This window comes from Stegostoma tigrinum, chromosome 25, assembly GCF_030684315.1.
Source record: "Stegostoma tigrinum isolate sSteTig4 chromosome 25, sSteTig4.hap1, whole genome shotgun sequence".
In the NCBI taxonomy this organism is placed as follows: Eukaryota; Metazoa; Chordata; class Chondrichthyes; order Orectolobiformes; family Stegostomatidae; genus Stegostoma; species Stegostoma tigrinum.
Window position 1 is genome coordinate 514563 of NC_081378.1, and position 19597 is coordinate 534159.

Below are 19597 nucleotides of genomic sequence, written 5' to 3' on the forward strand. Positions count from 1 at the left end.
CAGTTCTGAAGAAAGATCACTAGACCATAAATGTTAACTCTGATCTACCTCCACAGATTCTGCCAGACATGGTGAGCTTTTCCAGCAATTTCTGTTTTTGAATCCATTTTGGAATATGAGTTCAAAATTCCAATTGCTTTGTACACAAAGTCTCAGCAAGACAAAGCAATACAAACATTTTTGTTACTTCAGCATAAATCAGAACGAATGTGAATTACAATGAAGATTCACATTTACTTGAAATAACACAAAATGCAGCTGCTTAACAAACTGCTTCAAACTACAACAATGTCTTTGAGTTGCTGGATGTTAAGTCATACCAGAAAGTGTCATTGTTATAGATGTCTTGTCCCTTTTAAAATGGACCCATTGATCAATGTCATTCTTTCAGAATCTAACGCACTATGTTGTTGTGATGAGTTCAGAATTTTTACAGGACTGCTTCCCTGATTGTTCATTGTGGAAGATACCAAGTGGATAACGTCCCAGATCTCATTCACCCTGCCAGGTGAATTAACATTTCTAAACCATATGGGCAGTTGGATAACTAAAACAAAGAACTGCAGATGCTGGAAATCTGAAACAAACAAAAACAGAAACTCCTAGAGAAATTCAGCAGGTCTGGCAGTCTCTGTGGAAAAGGAGCAGAGTTAAAGTTTGAACCCAGTACCACTGTTCCTCAGAACAGTAGCTGGATTTGTCTAAACAGATCCTCTGGATTAAAATATGGAAAAAACTGACCTTGAGTTACCTCACCTCTTCGGTAAACAATTAACGGCACTGATGGAAGTTCATTTGGAACATCCTGAGCTAAACGATGTTTTAACATTTGGATTTGACCAAGACCAGGATTGGTGAATGTGGACAATGAGTGGTATTAAAATGTAGGGGGACCTCTCAGCAGATAGTGCACACTACAGCTAATGGGTGTTGGTGGTGGAGGGAGTGAATGTGGAGCCAGTTCAGCAGGCTGCTGTGTCCTGGATGGTGCTGTCATAAATCAGGATTTATGAAATCAAAACTGGACAAAGTGTAACAATGAATAATGACTGATGCAATGTTACTAGAGGGGAAACTGCCAGAATGGTGCGTGCTGGAACAGAAAGGTTACTGGATGAGACAGTGCCTCATTAGGGAGGTACAATCTGGAAATATTGTTGCTCTCATTGTACCCCAAAAAAAAACGATTGACAGTGGGACATGCCTAGCTTTAGTCAGTTACATCTTACTATGGTTTCATCCTGCTGTGGCATTGTGAGAGACAGCAAGATGATTTCACTTCCTATCATGATGTATACTATGTATCATTATCATATCATGCACACAAATGTACCCACTTATACTTCACTTGATTCCATTGACAATATTGCAGCTTAGACATAGAATAGATCAGATACAAGGCAGAGCCGGTTACACTAACCATTCTGTCTAAATTCCCATATATGGAATAATGCCTGTGCAGATTAACAGGACATTCCCAATATCGGTATTCCCTATCCTATAGGTGTTTATAGTATCATCATTACTTTTGATGGGAATCATACTTGTTTGCTTCTTGACAAATTTTTACATCTGCCCAGAATTCACTGCACATGCCCAAACACTTTGTTTATATATATAAACAGCCAACTAATGGAAGATTTTCACCCCAGCTGTTTGGACCTGATCCCAGAAGTGAAATAACAGCTTATTAAATCATTGAACCATCATTTTCTCTGCCCTGAAAACAAAATGTAATGCTTCTGTCATGTAATTACACGCTTCAGGCAGAGCACTTTTACAGCTTTAAGCCATTCAACAGTACATGTTTGGTACTGGTTTCCTTTTACCAGTCTTATTCGGGTTGAGGTCACTATTGGAAGGTTACATTCTAGCTTCCAGTTATGTTATGCACGTTTTCAGAGGATACATTAGTCAGGACCTGTTCAGATCAATGACCAAAAGATTCATTTTTTACCTTATCTTCCTGACTACTAAATGTAACAAATCTCAACAAATTTGATTCCAATTAAGAAATGGCTGATACTGAGTTGCAAACATAGGATTCTTGCAATATGAGACCGACTTGAGAACATAGCCATTTGTGATAATTTGATCTTAGTTCTCCCCACAACCTCAGGCAGGAGGCTGGCCACCACCTGGTCCCTTACCCAAATGGGCAGTCAAGATCAAACTTCTGGGAAAATAGGGGAGTTAAAGCAGCATCTATCAAAGCTATGGCTTCTTCACCCACAGAGTGGTGGATATATGGAATGCCCTGACCCAGAAGGCAGTGGAGGCCAATTCTACAGATACTTTCAAGAAAGAGATGGATAGAGCTCTTAAAGATAGTGGAATCAGGGATTATGGGGATAAGGCAGGAACAGGATACTGATTGTGGATGATCAGCCATGATCATAATGAATGGTGGTGCTGGCTCGAAGGGCCGAATGGCCTACTCCTGCACCTATTGTCTATTTCTATGGCACATCGCATTGATACTCTATCATTGTCACCCTCAACAGCCAATTACATTTAATAAACAGAAATAGCATTTGTACTGATGACAAATGGAAGTGTGACAATGAAGGATTTGTTTGATTATACATTTGAAAGCTCAATCAAGTGTAAGGCTTTTGAAAAGGTAGAAAATTATTCATTACTATTTTTGACAGTGTTATCTAATTTTCACATCTAATTTAACTTACATAATCTTGCAGTGTCTCCTATTTCCCCGGGAACCTGAGTAAAATATCTGACAGCTAAGCAACTGTCTGCTATCATTGTGATTTTCTTTCAAGGGAAGGGTCTATTGAATGTTTGATGGTCACCTGTAGATAAAAGATGGTCGTAGACTGCAGAATCTTTGTTGGAACATTGAATTCAAACAATTTGGATCACGCAAAGGTATATTAATTTTTAAGGGAGAAATTGCTTTCCAACTTCTCAATAGAAACCAAAATCAAACTGGTTAATGTGTTCTCTTTCTGTAGAAAGACAATTCCTGCTTCAGCAGTTTTTGGAAGAATGGCATAAACCTCCCAGTGAGAGCAAATATTTTTCTGACAATCTATGTGGTAGTTTCAGCTTTGGCTAGCTCTCATTTGGATGCATGAAGACTCTTACCCACTGATTGGTAATCCAATTGCTTCAACATGATGCTAAAACTCACTTCCAGCTAGAACTGTTTAAATGTGATGAGTGATTGTCAGGGCTATCACATGGACAGATACACTGATCATCCCATGCAATGTACTGGCAACTGGCTAAACCTGGACTTGGTGCATGTGTCATTTGGGTAAGTCTGAAGGGCAGATAAGGCAGGAACCAAGAGAACAGGAGAGTGAAGGAGAATGACCTCTTTCCATTTATTGAATATTAAAGGATTAAAGAGGATTACACAAAGTTACTGTTAATCCAATAACATTGGGTAATTAACCCATTCAAACATACAACAGTACATTTGAACTCATTTTGTCCTTGGAACTGTTTCTTATTGAAGGAACCCATTAGTGGTTAAAGAATTCCACAAAAATCTTTCTTGGATTTATAAATAAGATGGCTCTGCAACCAGTAAAATTAGTGACAGTATGGGAAAGGAGATTCTCTGTGTCCTCACAAATGTTTAAGCTGCTCACTTTGATTTCCTTGGGTTAGTGCTGAAAGCAAACTGTACACTTCCTTTTGGAACAGTATTCAGATTTGTTTAGGAAGACTAAACAGTCCAGCTTCTTGTGAGGTATTTATAATTCACCGCCACCATTGGCAGCAGAACTTAGTTGCCTCACCTTTGACATTCCTCCAAAGTGTTGAAAGCAGAATTTAGAGTAAAGTGGATTGACACATAAATGAACACAATTTATTGTCCACTTTACCTTTACACATTTAATGCACTGTAGGTGTGATGTATTTGAACACCAGGTGATGGGATGATTTTAAAGTATAATGGATATTGGTTTCAGGAGTAAGTTAACAGCATTGGGAGTAGGAGATACTTTTTTTATTACCAGAGCGGTAACGATTTTTTGTCTGCAACTTTTTTGTTAAATGTTTAGGTTGTTTCTTTTTAGGATTTAGTCAAACAACTTGTCTCATTTATGGACAAATGATACAAATTCTTAGTCATTGCAGATTTACAATTCTTGTCAATAATACAATGAAAACTTTCATTGGAAAAGTGAGAGAAATGCTCAATTAAGCAACAACACATTTCCCTCCAGAATCATTCAGTGATTTCATAGAACAGTCTACGCATTGAGCACGGATAGTGGATTGTTATTGACATAATCTTTCAATTCTCTCCAACAGAGTGTGACACTACCTGGGTGAAAATAACAATATTACATTTACTGTGTATCCTGGGAAATGACCTCTTTTCCCAAGAACATCATTATTCAAAACTTTAATGGCTATCCTAATGCTATGAATTATGATTGGATGTCTTTTGTTCATAGGTTAACAGACTGCCAATTTTGACACTTTTTGTTCCATGACACATCTCACTTCATTTCAGAGGCTTAGCTGAAATGATGGTTTATCCTGTGAAGGAAGGCTAAAGACACTGGGCTTGTATCCACTGGACTTGAGGAAGAGGTGGTTTGATTGAAACAAAATCTTAAGGGATCTTCAATGAGTGGATGTTTCCTCTTGTGGAAGCATCTAGAACCTGGGGTGATATTAAAATAGTGATACAGTATTTTGCTGTTCTCTCAGAGAGCCATGAGTCTTTGCAGCTCTGTTCCTGAAAATGTAGTAGAAGCAAAGTCCTTGACTATTTTATGGCGAAGACAAACTTTTCTTATTAGGAAATGCCATGACTGATTATCAGAGGTGTGCGTGAATGGAGAGTTGAGGTTCAGCCATGGTCATATTGAATGGTGGTATAGGCTCGAGGGGCTGAATGGCCTACTCATCCTCCGACTCCTGATTCATCCTGTAGTGATTGTGACAAGGTCAGCCAGGTGGACCTCATAGAATCAGAAGGGTCTAGGCCCGAAACGTCAGCTTTTGTGCTCCTGAGATGCTGCTTGGCCTGCTGTGTTCATCCAGCCTCACATTTTATTATCTTGGACCTCATAGAATATGAGTTTCCTGGTTGGGGCTGTTAACCTGGTCTGATCAGCCAGTTCTCGCTGACAGATACAAACAGGAGTGCCAGAGGTTCTGTTCACTCTGAGAGTGGCTCAGAGGGAGCTGGATCAATGTCAAGGATCCTCCATGTGTAAATAAAGGGCGACATGGTGATAGGATAGCGACCTCTTGTGGAGTTATCGCACAAGTGTTTATGTGTTGCTTTAATTAAATATCGGGAAGACTGGAGGCATTGTTTCTGGGCTTTGTGCGAAACCCTGTTCTCTAGCTATTGAATCCACAACCTGGCAACAGTCTGAGATAAATTTAATCTGTTCACAGCTTTGGTGTTGCATTTGACCTTTGGGTGAGCTTCTGAACTGATTGTTTACCAAGACCACCTTTGCAAAACCAGTTGACATCACCTTAGAGATAATGGGAACTGCAGATGCTGGAGATTCCAAGATAATAAAATGTGAGGCTGGATGAACACAGCAGGTCAAGCAGCATCTCAGGAGCACAAAAGCTGACGTTTCGGGCCTAGACCCTTCATCAGAGAGGGGGATGGGGGGAGGGAACTGGAATAAATAGGGAGAGAGGGGGAGGCGGACCGAAGATGGAGAGTAAAGAAGATAGGTGGAGAAGGTGTGGGTGGGGAGGTAGGGAGGGGATAGGTCAGTCCAGGGAAGACGGACAGGTCAAGGAGGTGGGATGAGGTTAGTAGGTAGCTGGGGGTGCGGCTTGGGGTGGGAGGAAGGGATGGGTGAGAGGAAGAACCGGTTAGGGAGGCAGAGACAGGTTGGACTGGTTTTGGGATGCAGTGGGTGGGGGGGAAGAGCTGGGCTGGTTGTGTGGTGCAGTGGGGGGAGGGGATGAACTGGGCTGGTTTAGGGATGCAGTGGGGGAAGGGGAGATTTTGAAACTGGTGAAGTCCACATTGATACCATATGGCTGCAGGGTTCCCAGGCGGAATATGAGTTGCTGTTCCTGCAACCTTCGGGTGGCATCATTGTGGCAGTGCAGGAGGCCCATGATGGACATGTCATCAAGAGAATGGGAGGGGGAGTGGAAATGGTTTGCGACTGGGAGGTGCAGTTGTTTGTTGCGAACTGAGCGGAGGTGTTCTGCAAAGCGGTCCCCAAGCCTCCGCTTGGTTTCCCCAATGTAGAGAAAGCCGCACCGGGTACAGTGGATGCAGTATACCACATTGGCAGATGTGCAGGTGAACCTCTGCTTAATGTGGAATGTCATCTTGGGGCCTGGGATGGGGGTGAGGGAGGAGGTGTGGGGACAAGTGTAGCATTTCCTGCGGTTGCAGGGGAAGGTGCCGGGTGTGGTGGGGTTGGAGGGCCGTGTGGAGCGAACAAGGGAGTCACGGAGAGAGTGGTCTCTCCGGAAAGCAGACAGGGGTGGGGATGGAAAAATGTCTTGGGTGGTGGGGTCGGATTGTAAATGGCGGAAGTGTCGGAGGATAATGCGTTGTATCCGGAGGTTGGTAGGGTGGTGTGTGAGAACGAGGGGGATCCTCTTGGGGCGGTTGTGGCGGGGGCGGGGTGTGAGGGATGTGTCGCGGGAAATGCGGGAGACGCGGTCAAGGGCGTTCTCAATCACCGTGGGGGGGAAGTTGCGGTCCTTAAAGAACTTGGACATCTGGGATGTGCGGGAGTGGAATGTCTTATCGTGGGAGCAGATGCGGCGGAGGCGGAGGAATTGGGAATAGGGGATGGAATTTTTGCAGGAGGGTGGGTGGGAGGAGGTGTATTCTAGGTAGCTGGGTCTAGGCCCGAAACGTCAGCTTTTGTGCTCCTGAGATGCTGCTTGGCCTGCTGTGTTCATCCAGCCTCACATTTTATTATCAGTTACAAGCTGGTTGCCTGAGATGGAGACTGAGAGGTCCAGGCCCTTAGCTCATCATCTTAGCTCATCTGCTGCTGAAATGTTTAATTCTGCCTTCCTTCCTGCTGAACAGATCCTCACTCAGAGAAAGTCCTGAACCTCTGTCAGCCCTTTACCCAATTTACACTGACTCCTGGCCAAGCAACACCTTGATTTTAACATTTCCATCTTTGTCCCCAAATCCCCCTCGGGCCTCACTCCTTCCTTTCTCTCCAACCTCTCCAAGACCTCACTCTTTCCTATTTCTCCAATCCCTCCAGGGCCTCGCTCCTTCCTATCTCTCCAATTTCTCCAGCTTCTAAATCCTCCGAGATCTCTGCACTCATCTGATCCTGGTCTCTTAGAGCCATACAGTCGTACAGCATGGAAACAGACCCTTTGGCCTAACTAATCCATGCCAACCAGGATACCTAAAATGAACTAGCCCCATTTGCCTGTAGTTGGCCCATATCTTTCAAACCTTTCCTATCCATGGACTGTGCAAAAACTTTTTAAATTGTACCAGCCTCCACCAACTCCTCTGGCAGCTCATTCCATACATGTGCCACCCACTACATGAAAAAGTTGCTCCTCAGGTCCCTTTTAAATCCTTCCCCTCTCAATTTTGGATCTCCTACTCTGGGGAAAGGACCTTGGCTATTCACCCTCAAGATCGTAAGCTCCAGGGGAAGAAGTGCCAGCCTATCCAGCTTCTCCTTATAACTCAAATTATCCAGCCCTGGGAACATCTTTGTCAATTTTTGTAAATCTCTTGCGCATCTGTTTTATTTGGTCCACCCTCAGGGTCATACGGGCTTATAACATTCCTGGAAGATGTTTTTGGGTGTTTCAACAAATTTGAAGTGCCATATCAATATCAGTTATTGTGAGTATCTGAATCAAGCCCACAGTTAACCAAATATTTTTGGCCACTGCTTGGTGCCTCCCCAGAGTTCAGAATGAGAATCATTTACGGTGAGTCAAAGGCACAAACTTGGTTCATCGTACTATATGGAGGTCTCCAAATTACATTGTTCAATCATTACACCACATTAGGAAAGAGCTGAAAGCTAAACTCTGAGGGTTGGCATTTGCATGAAATGTTTATTTGTTAAATTCATTTGTTATTCATACACAGTAAAATGTTAACTTTAATATGAAACACACTTACACAGCCTGGTCTTGGATAAGGCACTTTACCCTCATACACAGCCCAGTGGTACTCAGGTCCCTCTTTATGTGCATAAGGTCCATTGAATGCTTCACGGACAGCAGACATGTGATAGGCACATACAGCAAACCCTTGGAACACATTGCTGTGAAATACAGATTCAGCATTGTCAAAGGCTCATGTGGACACAGCAGTTAGTCTTTCTATATCAGTGCATAGCTGATAACTTGCATTATGTCATGTTTTTCATGATGTGTGGTCCTAAATCATCTCACAGCCAATCCAGTCCTCCTGAATCATAAGAAACATGGTTTCAACTTGCACACAGATCGATCCCACAAATTAAAATCTTTCATAACATGCATTTAAAAATGTAAGATTTCTCCATTTTTCTGTCTAACATATTTAGTTTTTGAGTTACCTAGAAGTCTACATAACTTTACCATCACCTCATTAGTACTACAGGGCAGGTTTCTGCAGAGTGTTCCTCCCATTCTCAGTTTTCAGTGTTTGCTGGCAGCTAGAACAAGAGAGATAAGTGGATAAGACAGGAAGACGAATTTAGGAAGGAGGGTCAACTCAAACAAACTCTTGCCCATTTTGTGACAATTGACAATTGTGTGGCATTGGCAGAAGCATGGGGCATTGCATTGCCATTTTCTTTAGCCAGGGCACTGAAAATATTGGCTAACGTGAAGGAAGCCAGAATAGAAGAATTAAAATACGTTGACATGAATTGGAGCTAAATCATCTGCATGTTTGCTAGTCAAAGAAATAAGGATGGATCAAGTGTGGATGTACTTCCTTTCATTTGTTTTATTCTTTTGAAACTACCGAAGATATCAATGTATAGTTCAATATTTGAAGCCTTGAAAAATCTCTCAAGAATAGGAGTCGACTTGTATGTTTATTGTAAAAGTGAGGATCTAATGGGTCTATGCGTAGTTGCTGTTTTTGCTGTTGGCTGTGCATTGCCTGCCCTATGTGGGTGCAGGGAGGTGGTCCGTAGGGAGTAATATCACTAGACTTGTAATCAAGAGCTCCAGGCTAATGCACAGGGAACACTATGGCAGATGGAGGCATTTTGAAATTGAACCAAATTCAAAAAACACCCTTGAGTTAAAATCTGGCCTCACAGTGGCCAGGTTACTGCTGCTGTTTGTCATAAAAAAAAACAATGTGGATCATCAACATCCTTTATGGAGGGAAACCTGGGAGGTCTAGCTCACCTGTTACTTCAGACCCAGAGTAATACAAAGGACTCTTAACTACGCTTTGAAATAGCCCAGCAAGCTGCTCAATTCAAAGACAATTAGGGGTGGACAGTAAATGTTGACCTTGCCAATGACGCCCACTTCCTATGAACAAATAAAAAACAAACCGTTGCACTTCTTCACAAGATGGCCCCTATTGCCTGTTTGATCCCTTACACTCCGTTATGATGTAACATCAGCATATTTGCGGGTGAGGCTTACACTAATATTGGTAAATATTCATGGTTGAAAAGGGTATACCAATAGGTGAAGCATTTTCAAAAACATGATGCCAAACGAAATGGGGTTATCACACATACAATGATCTACAGTGGCCTTCAAACAGTTTGCAAATCACAAACCTTCTGTTAAATACTTGAATTAATTATACAAAATGCATACTGAGATCAGTAGAGCATAGAATTATTCTGGTAGGAAATCAGTTTTGTTAATAGAGCAGGAGACATGAGACTTTCTGCAGGATGTTATCTCACTGCAATTTGAATATACAATGGTCAGAAGAATGTAATCCAGACAGTTCAGAAGCTGCAATTTAGATTGGAATATTGAGTGCGACTTTATTTTCTAATGCCTTTCTCATTTAAAGAAAGTGTATGTGATCTTGTACACTCTCATTAAAGATTAAAACCCAACAAATTAAAGAGCGGAGCTCTGAGTATGTACTGATGTATTAATACACAAGGCTGCTCTGCAGAGAACAGCTTGCACCAATGAGTCTATCCCGGCTGCAGTTCCAGTTTCACAGCAATCTATATTGGAAATAATAGTTTTATTTATTTTACATCACCTCAAAAGTTTACCTGGAGCAACAACAACTGAACGTAAGGATTCCAGTGGGGGAAATGACTGCAAAGCCCAAACATGTAAACAACAGAATGGTACAAGCACAACATTTCGAGAATGGCATTAAGTTTATTCCTTAACAAGTCTCTACCACTACTTTCAGTGCCAACAGCTCTAATGGATTCATCTGTAACAGGATGTCACTGAGGTTTTTCTACTCTGTTCCATTATTTTAAAACCAATGGTACTCCTGAGAAAATTCAACTGAATGTGAATGGGAATGCAAACATTAAGCTTAATATAGCTTTTGGTACATCAGGCTGCATTGGAACAATTAGTAGGAGAAAGGATTTTAGCTTCAGTTCCAACTCATATTCACCTGAGCTGCAATATAAATTGCAAACATTCAGAGTTTTAACTTTTGAGACTTATCTTAGAACTCAAAATGAAACTACAAGGTCCCCTTTTACACACGTAATCTTGAAACACAAAACAAAACTAGAGCTATAGAATTCCTGTCAAGAGTTATATTGAATTTGAAATGTTAACTCTGTTACTCATTACATAAATGCTGCTAGACATATTGGGTTTCTCCAACACTTTCTGTTTTTATTTCGGATCTCCAGCATACACTGTCCATTCTTTTTATTATATACGGTTCTTTCTGCTGTAGAACCTAAATTGTTAAATAATTGTCATGAACATTTATCACATCAGCCTGTTCCACATTGTTAGTCTGTGCCTGTTCCATACAAGCATGAATCTGAATCCCTGCCTTGTCTTACATATAGGTATCAGAATTGGAAAGAGCAGTGAGAAAGTTGTCAGGTGGAGATTGAAGTTTACCTTGTAGTTCTGAATAAAACATAAATAACTGGGTTTTTATAGTCTCTGGTCTGTAACAGAAACACATCCTCTGTAAAAAAGAAGAAGAAAGTGGATTGGGGGATTGCAATATCATGCTATGTATCTCAACAAAGGTGAAAACAGCAGTAGGGAAACTCATGGCAGTCACTGAATGAAATTGCCACTTGCTCCAAAAACTACACAAGAAATGCTTACCTTCTTGGGAAACATACAAATGGTTGATCGAGACAGGAGCCTGTTTCACTAACAGAAATGAATAATTTAAGGCTTTTTTCATTCTAGTTTAATGAGACAGAAGTACATGGCATTTAAGATTGAATAAACAACCGAGCTTACTTAGGAGAAAAATCAATAAAATTAGCAATGAGCATCTGGCATTTTAGAGAATTCTAAATGGTCTGTCATTGTTGACCTGATTTTATTATTGTTTGTAGAATCTACAGAGTAAGTAATGGGTGCATTAACTTTCTATGCTATTATTATAAAATATGTGAAAAGCGTTCTTGTCAATTTTCGATTAAAAGCATGTTCTTCAGCTAGATATGATTCATTTTGGCCTCCTTCCAAGGCCCTAAAATCACAAATGCCAATCTACAGTCAATTTCATTCACTCCACATAACATTAAGAAATAGCTGAAGATATTGGAAGATGTAAAGACTTTGAGCCCTGATAATATTCCGGCAATAATACTGAAGACTTATGCTCCAAAATTTACTGTAGCCCTAAACCTGGTGATTCCTGTACAGCTACAACATTAACACTGACCTGAAATCATGGAAAACAAAGTACAGAGAATTAAGAGATAACAAGGGGTAGAGCTGGATGAACGCAGCAGGCCAAGCAGGATCAGAGGAGTAGGAAGGCTGATGTTTTGGGCTAGACCCTCCTTCAGAAAGTGAATTCAGAGAATTAACCTCAACATTCCTGTGCATTGTATATTCCTCCACAACTTCGTTTGAATGATACAAGTCTCCAGTTTGATGGATCTGGCTTTCATTAAGATGACCTGGTCTGTATATTTTCCTTAAGACTACAAAGCTGTCTTCTTTTACTTAGCTAATTTACCAGAACATCCACTCAATTGAATTGGCAGAAACAATATCAATCTTTCAATGGGTTAAGAAGATGGTATGGATAGTAATATATAAAGGATTATCTGTCGCTTGAGGGATGGTCCACAGGTATATTTAGTACTCAGTCCAGGTGGACAATCTGTTCTTTAAATGAACTGCTGTAAATTGTTCACATTTCAAATTGAAAATGGGTGTGTGGCTGATGGAATAGAATTTACTGTGTGCTGGGTATAGTAAAAACTGGAAAAACTGGAATAAAAGACTATAAATAACACTGATGCTTGCAAAGGCCTAATCTCTTATGGACAAAACTCTCTGCAAATTTCTGCATATTAGAAACATTCATTATTGAAATGGTTACATCAAATTGTGAATTCACCAGCAACAAATTCGAGCTACAGTTTCACCTCTTACCCATTTTCTGTCAATATAAGAAATACATCGGGCCTTTTAGCTCTGCCTTGTTTTAGATCAGAACAATGAGTGTCGTCTTTTGTGCCTATGTTTGAGAGTATGACTCCGTTCTTGAGTAGGAATTTACTGTATCCCTTTTGTCTCAGTTCGCTGCAGTGCTTGTACCTTGCTGAAAAAGAAATTTTATTTCTCAGTCTTAGTTCATGAAATTCTGAAAAGGGGCAGTCTGTGGACGCCTCAAACTGATGAACAAAACGCTGTCTGACTAATCTTGCAAAATCACCTGGTGTCCCCTCAACATCTTTTTTGAAGCATTACAACTGTGAACTGAACATGTAGAGATACATGTCTCTGCAGTCTGTGTAACAATTACAAATATCAGAATGGCTGCGAATCAAAATAAAAATCAAAAAACCGTGTGGATTTTTCTCGAGACCCTCAAGACCCTTCTTCTTTCTGAAGACGGGTCTCAATCCAAAATGTCAGCTTTCCTGCTCCTCTGACACTGCTTGGCCTGCTGGGTTCATCCAGCTCTACACTTTGATATCTCAGATTCTCCGGTATTGGCAGTTCCTACAATCTCTGAGGATTAAACCTGGTTGGTTTTAATCTGAAACCCATAACAGCCAATTAAACTAACCAGTTTCCTTTGTCATTGTTGATTACTTAGTTTACAACCTGAGAAACTGAATATAGAAATTATAGGAAGTACTGTGATAATTGCACAATGTTTTGCAAATTTATCCAGAACACGGTTTTGAAAGGAAACAATACGAAAGGAATCATAAATTGGATTTCTAACAGCCTTGCACAGAAACAGCACTTTAGTTTCGTAACACAAAAGTTTTGAATCCTGCACCACGTTTTGTTTCAGTTGCTTATGCATTAAGGATGTTTACTTCTCCTTTTTATTGACACTTCCATAACTCACCTGATATTTACTTGGATAAGAGTAGTCAGACATTAGTCTCAGGTTTTACCAATTATATTTGGTCAATGGAAGTTATGAGAAGATGCCTTGAGTGCTAACTGTGTGGGAACATGTAGTTAAACCACAAGACCATGAGATATAGGAGCAGAACTAGGTCATTCAGTTGATTGAGTCTGCTTGCCATTTAATCATGGCTGATATCAACATGTTTCTCAACCCCATTTTCCTGCCTTCTCCCTATAACTATTGATCCCCTTACTAAACATGAACTGATCTATCTCGCTCAATGACTTGGCCTCCACAGCCCTCTGCAACAACAAATTCCACAGAATCACCACCCTCTGGCTGAAGGAATTTCTCCTTGTCCCAGTTCTAAAGGATTGTCCCTTCACTCTGAAGATGTGCCCTTGGCTCCTTGTCTCTCTTATCAATAGAAATATCTCCTCCATGTCCGCTGTGTCCAGGTCTCTCACAATTCTGTAAGTTTCAATCAGAACCCCCCTCCTCACCCTTCTAAACTCCATTGAATACAGACCCAAAGTCCTCAATTGCTCCTTATGTGATAAGCCCATTAGCCCCAGGATCATTTTTGTAAACCTCCTCTGGACTCCCTTCAATGCCAGTACATCCTTCCCTAAGATACACGGCCCAAAACTGCTCACGAAATTGCAAATGCAGTCTGACCAGAGCCTTATACAGCCTCAGCAGTACACCCCTGCCCTTGTATTTTAGCCTTTCATAATGAATACTGACATTGCATTTGCCTTCCTAACTGCCAGCTGAACCTAAATGTTAACCTTAAGAGGATCCTGAACTAGGACTTTCGTGAGCCTTTATTTCTGAAGCCTTTCCCATTAAGGAAATAGGCTGACTGTGGATCTGTTTTGTACATCTTGTTGACCTAATATATCACTGCTGTCGTGCTCTATGACCGTACAAGAGTCTCTCTGCAGAGTATTTTAACATTTTTTGTTTTAACATTATTCCGTATTATCATCACCAGTTACATTGTCCGTGAAATGATCTGAAGGTCTTTCTGCGATATAATGATTTTATAGGAAGATGGTCAAGGTTGTTGGAAGTCAATCATCTCAGCTCTAGGACATCTCTGCAGGGGTTCTTCAGGGACATGTCAAAGGCCCAAACATCTTCAGCTGTTTCATTAATTACCTTCCCTCCATCATAAAATCACAATCATGAAGAAGGCGTTTGTATGATTCCCTTTATTGGTCAGAGCACTGAGTATAAAAATTGGGAGATCATGCTGTGGCAGTAAAGAACATTAGGTAGGCCCCTTTGCACTTTGCAATTCGGCATTCTGTTCTGGTCTCCCCACTGTAGGATGGATGTTGTGAAGTTTGAAAGAGCTCAGATAAGATTTACAGGGATGTTGCCAGGGTTGGAACGTTTGAGCTATAAGGAGAGACTGAATAGGCTGGGGCAATTTTTCCTGGTACATCAGAGGCTGAGAAGTAACCTTATAGAAGTTTATAAAATCCTGATAGGCATGGATAGGGTGACTATCCCTGGGGTGAGGGTGTCCAAAACTAGAAGGCATAGGTTTAAGGTGAAACGGGAAAGATTTAAAAGGGACCTATAAGGGGCAACTTTTCTATGCAGAGGGTGGTACATGTATAGAATGAGCTGCCAGAGGAAGTGGTGGAGGCTGATACAATTATAACATTTAAAAGTCATCTGGATGGGTACATGAATAGGAAGGGTTTAGAGGGATATGGGCCAAATGCTTGTAAATGGGATTTGATTTGTTTAGGATATCAGGTCGGCATGGATATGTTGGATCAAAGAGTCTGTTTCCATGCTGTCCATCTCTATGACTCTAAATGGAGATGTTCTTTGATGATTACATGATGTTCAGCACCATCTGCAACTCCTCAGATACTGAAGCAGTCCATATTCAATTGCAACAAGATCTGGACAAACCCAAGTGGCAAGTAATATTCATGCCACAAAAATGTCAGGCAATCCTCGATAAAGATAATTTAACCACCAGTCCTTGATATTCATCACTGAATCCCCACTCTAAATATTCTGGGAATTACCATTGACCAGAAATCCCACTGGACATACAATATAAATACGTTGACTACAGGAGCACGTCAGGGGCTAGAAATCTTGCATTGTTTAAGTCAACTCCTGGCACCCCAAACATATCCACCATCTACAAGGTACAAGACAGGAGTGTGATGGGATACTTCCCATTTGCCGGGGTGAATGTAACGTCAACAACACCGAAGAAACTTGACACCATTCATGACAAAGCAACCTGTTTTATTGGCACTGCATCCACAAACATCCAAAACCTCCACTGCCGATTCGCAGTAGCAGCAGTGTGTACCATCTACAAGATGCACTGCAAAACTTCACCAAAGGTCCTCAGACAACACTGTCCAAATCCACAACCACTTCCATCTAAAAGGACAAGGGCAGAAGAAACATGGGAATACCACCACCTCCTGCAAACTCTCTCCCAGCCACGCACCATCCCGATTTGGAAATATATTGCCGTTCCTTCAGTGTCACTGGGTCAAAATCCTGGAACTGGCTCCCTAAGGGCTGTACCAGTTCAAGAAGGCAGCTCATCACCACCTTCTCAAGGGCAGCCAGGCACCAGCCATTGACACCCACATTCGCATGTATAAACAAAAAAAGAAGCTAGCAGGCATTTGCTTGAAAAGGGATGATCTGGTTCCTTCCTCAGGCAGGCCCACACCATGAAAGACCTCTCTGAATGTTAGTACAACTCCACATTTTGACTTCCTTTGATTTATTATTGTCACATGTGCTGAAATACAATGAGAGGTATTGCCTTATGTGCTAACCAGACAAATCATACCTTACATGGGTAGAAAACAGCATGTGGAATATAATGTTACAGCTACAGGGAAAGTGTAGAAACAAATCAACTCAAATATTTGAGAGGTCCATTCATAAGTCTGAATCCAGCCAGGAAGAAGCTGTTTTTGAATCTATTGGTACATGTTTATGAACTCTTGTACTTTCTGCTCAATTCGAGAGGGTAGAAGAGAGTATAACCAGGGTGGGAGGGGTCTTTGATGATGTTGGTTGCTTTTCCGAGGCAGTGGGGAGTATAGACAGGGGTCGGTGGATGGAAGGCTGGTTTTCATGATGGACTGGGCTGTGTTCACATCTCTCTGTAATTTCTTCCGGCAGAACAATTGCCATATCAAGCTGTGGTGCATCGGGATAGGGTGCTTTCTATGGTACGGCTATAAAAATTGGTAAGAGTCATGGCAGACATTGCAAATTTCCTTTGCCTCCTGAGGAAGTAGATGTGTTAATGCACTTTCTTGGCTGTTGCATTTACATGGATGGATCAGGATAGACTGTTGGTGATATTTATATTGAGGAACTTAAATCTCTTGACCACCTCTGCCTCAGCCACATTGATACAGACAGGGGCGTGTCCTCCACTCCACTTCCTGAAGTCGATGTCCAGCTCCTTCATTTTGCTGACATTGATGGAGAAATTGCTATCTTTACACTATGTCACCAACCTCCCTATCTCGTTCCCGTGTTGTTTGAGATCCGACCCACTACAGTGGTGTCATCAGCAAATTTGTAAATGCAGTTAGTGCTGAATGTGGCTAAACAGTTGTGATTGTATAAGGGGTATAGGGAGGGGCTGAGTATGCACCTTGTGGGGCATTGGTCTTAAGGATTGTTGTCAACTTTGTGCTGTCGCCTGTCCTTACTAATTGTGGTCTGTGCGTCAGGATGTTGAGGATCCAGATGCAGAAAGGGGTGCAGAGTCCTAGGTCTTGAAGTTTGAAGAATGGTTTGTTGGAATTATGGTATTTAAGGCAAAGCTAGCTGTTGACACTTTACTCACTGTCTAACACTTTTGATCACATGCAGGGATTTATTATTTAACACTCCACTCACACCATTTGTATGATCTTTGATCTCTCTGACCATTTATCTGTTGGCCTATAAATTCTGTGTCTGTGTGTTTCTCACTTCACCTGATGAAGGGGTTACACTCCAAAAGCTTATGATTTCAAATAGACCTGTTGGGCTATAACCTGGTGCTGTGCAGTTTCTGACTTCAATAAATAGGAGTCTAACATCGATGAGAGATAATGAGAACTGCAGATGTTGGAGAAACCAAGATAACAAAGTGTGAAGCTGGATGAACATAGCAGATCCAGCAGCATCTTAGGAGCACAAAAGCTGATGTTTCGGGTCTAGACCCTTCATCAGAGGGCTCCTAAGATGCTGCTGGACCTGCTGTGTTCATCCAGCTTCACACTTTGTTATCTTGAATTCTCCAGCATCTGTAGTTGCCACTATCTCTGATCACAATTTTAACCTCACTGCAAAGCCTCTTCCAGGGATGCCTAACCTGAAGAAGTTACCCTCCTCCCTCCGGACAAACCTCAGGGAATCTCTCTCCCACTGCAACTCTCTTGTGATCTCTTCAGCCCCTCTGATGAAGGGTCTTGGCCTGAAACGTCAGCTTTTGTGCTCCTAAGATGCTGCTGGGCCTGCTGTGTTCATCCAGCTTCACACTTTGTTGTCTAACATAGATGTCCTTGTTATCCAGCTATTCCAGGGTTGGGATACAGAGGTGGCATCTGCCATGGACCTATTGCAACAGTCAGTGAATTGTAGTGGGTCAAGGCAATTTGGGAGGCTGGAGCTGATGTGTGCCGTTATTAACCTCTCGAAGCATTCTATAACGATGGATGTCAGAGCCACCAGGCTGTAGTCATTGAGGCACATAGCCCGATTTTTCTTTGGCACTGGGATGGTGGTGGCCTTTTTGAAGCAGGTGGGAACCTCACATCAGAGTAAGGAAAGGTTAAAGAAGTCTGTGAATACTCCAGCCAGCTGGTCCTCACAGGATCTGGATGTATGGCCAGAGATTTCATTGTGACTTGTTCACAAGTCACTCTCAGAAATGCAGAGCTCCAACGTTTTGCAAAAACGAAGGGCCTGAGTGTCACTCCTCAGAAAATCCAGCTCAAAGCCAGCAATGGGAGAGAGGTTCCTGCAGTTGCCTCCAATTATTTGACCATCAGAAATAAGCTTTGCTTTTTTCAACATTAGTTGGGTGCTCATTTTGTCAGAATGTGACTGGTTACAGGAGATGTAGAGCATTGCTTCAACTCCCTGTACTCCTTAAGCCATCTCCTACGAGTGTAACTTTTTCTGGTTTGTAAAGGACATTTCTGTCTCCAGAGATACCAGAGATTGGAAATGGTTGTCTTACATCTGTTGTAGGAAAAGCTTTGGAAAGGATCATAAGAGATAGGATTTATAATCATTTAGCAAGCAACAATTTCATTGGAGGTTGTCAACATGGATTCATTAAGGGTAGGTCGTGTCTCACAAACCTTATTGAGTTTTTTGAGAAGGTGACCAAGCGTGTGGATGAGGGTAGGGCAGTTGACTGGTGTACATGGGCTTCAGTAAACCCTTTGATAAGGTTCCACATGGTAGGCTATTGGAGAAAATACGGAGGCATGGGATTGAGGGAGATTTAGCAGTTTGGATTAGAAACTGGCTTTCTGTAAGAAAGCAACGAGTGGTGGTTGATGGAAAATATTCAGCCTAGAGTCCGGTAACTAGTGGTGTGCCTCAAGGATCTGTTTTGGGACCACTTCTGTTTGTCATTTTTATAAATAACTTGGACGCAGGCATGAGTGGATGGGTTAGTAAGTTTGCAGATGACACTAAAATCGGTGGAGTGGTGGACAGTGTGGAAGAATGTTGTAGGTTTCAGAAAGACTTGGATAAACTGCAGAATTGGGCTGAAAGGTGGCAAGTGGAGTTCAATGCAGATAAATGTGAGGCGATTCACTTTGGGAAGAATAATAGGAAGGCAGAATACCGAGTCAATGGAAAGATTCTTGGTAGGGTGGGTATGCAGAGGGATCTTGGTGTCCATGTACATAGATCCCTGAAAGTTGCCACCCAGGTTGATAGCGCTGTTAAGAAAGCTTACGGTGTGTTAGGTTTTATTGATAGAGGGATTGAGTTCCAGAGCCATGACGTCATGCTGCAACTGTACAAAACATTGGTGCAACCTCACTTGGAATATTGCCTGCAGTTCTGGTCGTCCCATTGCAGGAAGGATGTGGAAGCATTGGAAAAGGTGCAGAGGACATTTACCAG

The 19597-nt window shown here is 41.7% G+C and overlaps 1 protein-coding gene across 2 annotated transcripts in view; it reads right to left on the reverse strand.

Moving 5' to 3' along the window:
- The window catches only part of LOC125463445 (semaphorin-3E-like), a 262044-nt gene that overhangs the window by 30808 nt on the left and 211639 nt on the right, over nucleotides 1-19597 (reverse strand). For both annotated transcript variants that reach the window (XM_048554709.2, XM_048554708.2), the window contains exons 9-10: nucleotides 10999-11068; nucleotides 8096-8240 (exon numbers count right to left, since the gene is read on the reverse strand). In XM_048554709.2, coding sequence (XP_048410666.1) covers nucleotides 8096-8240; nucleotides 10999-11068 — 215 coding nt within the window. The remainder of the gene's footprint in view (nucleotides 1-8095; nucleotides 8241-10998; nucleotides 11069-19597) is intronic.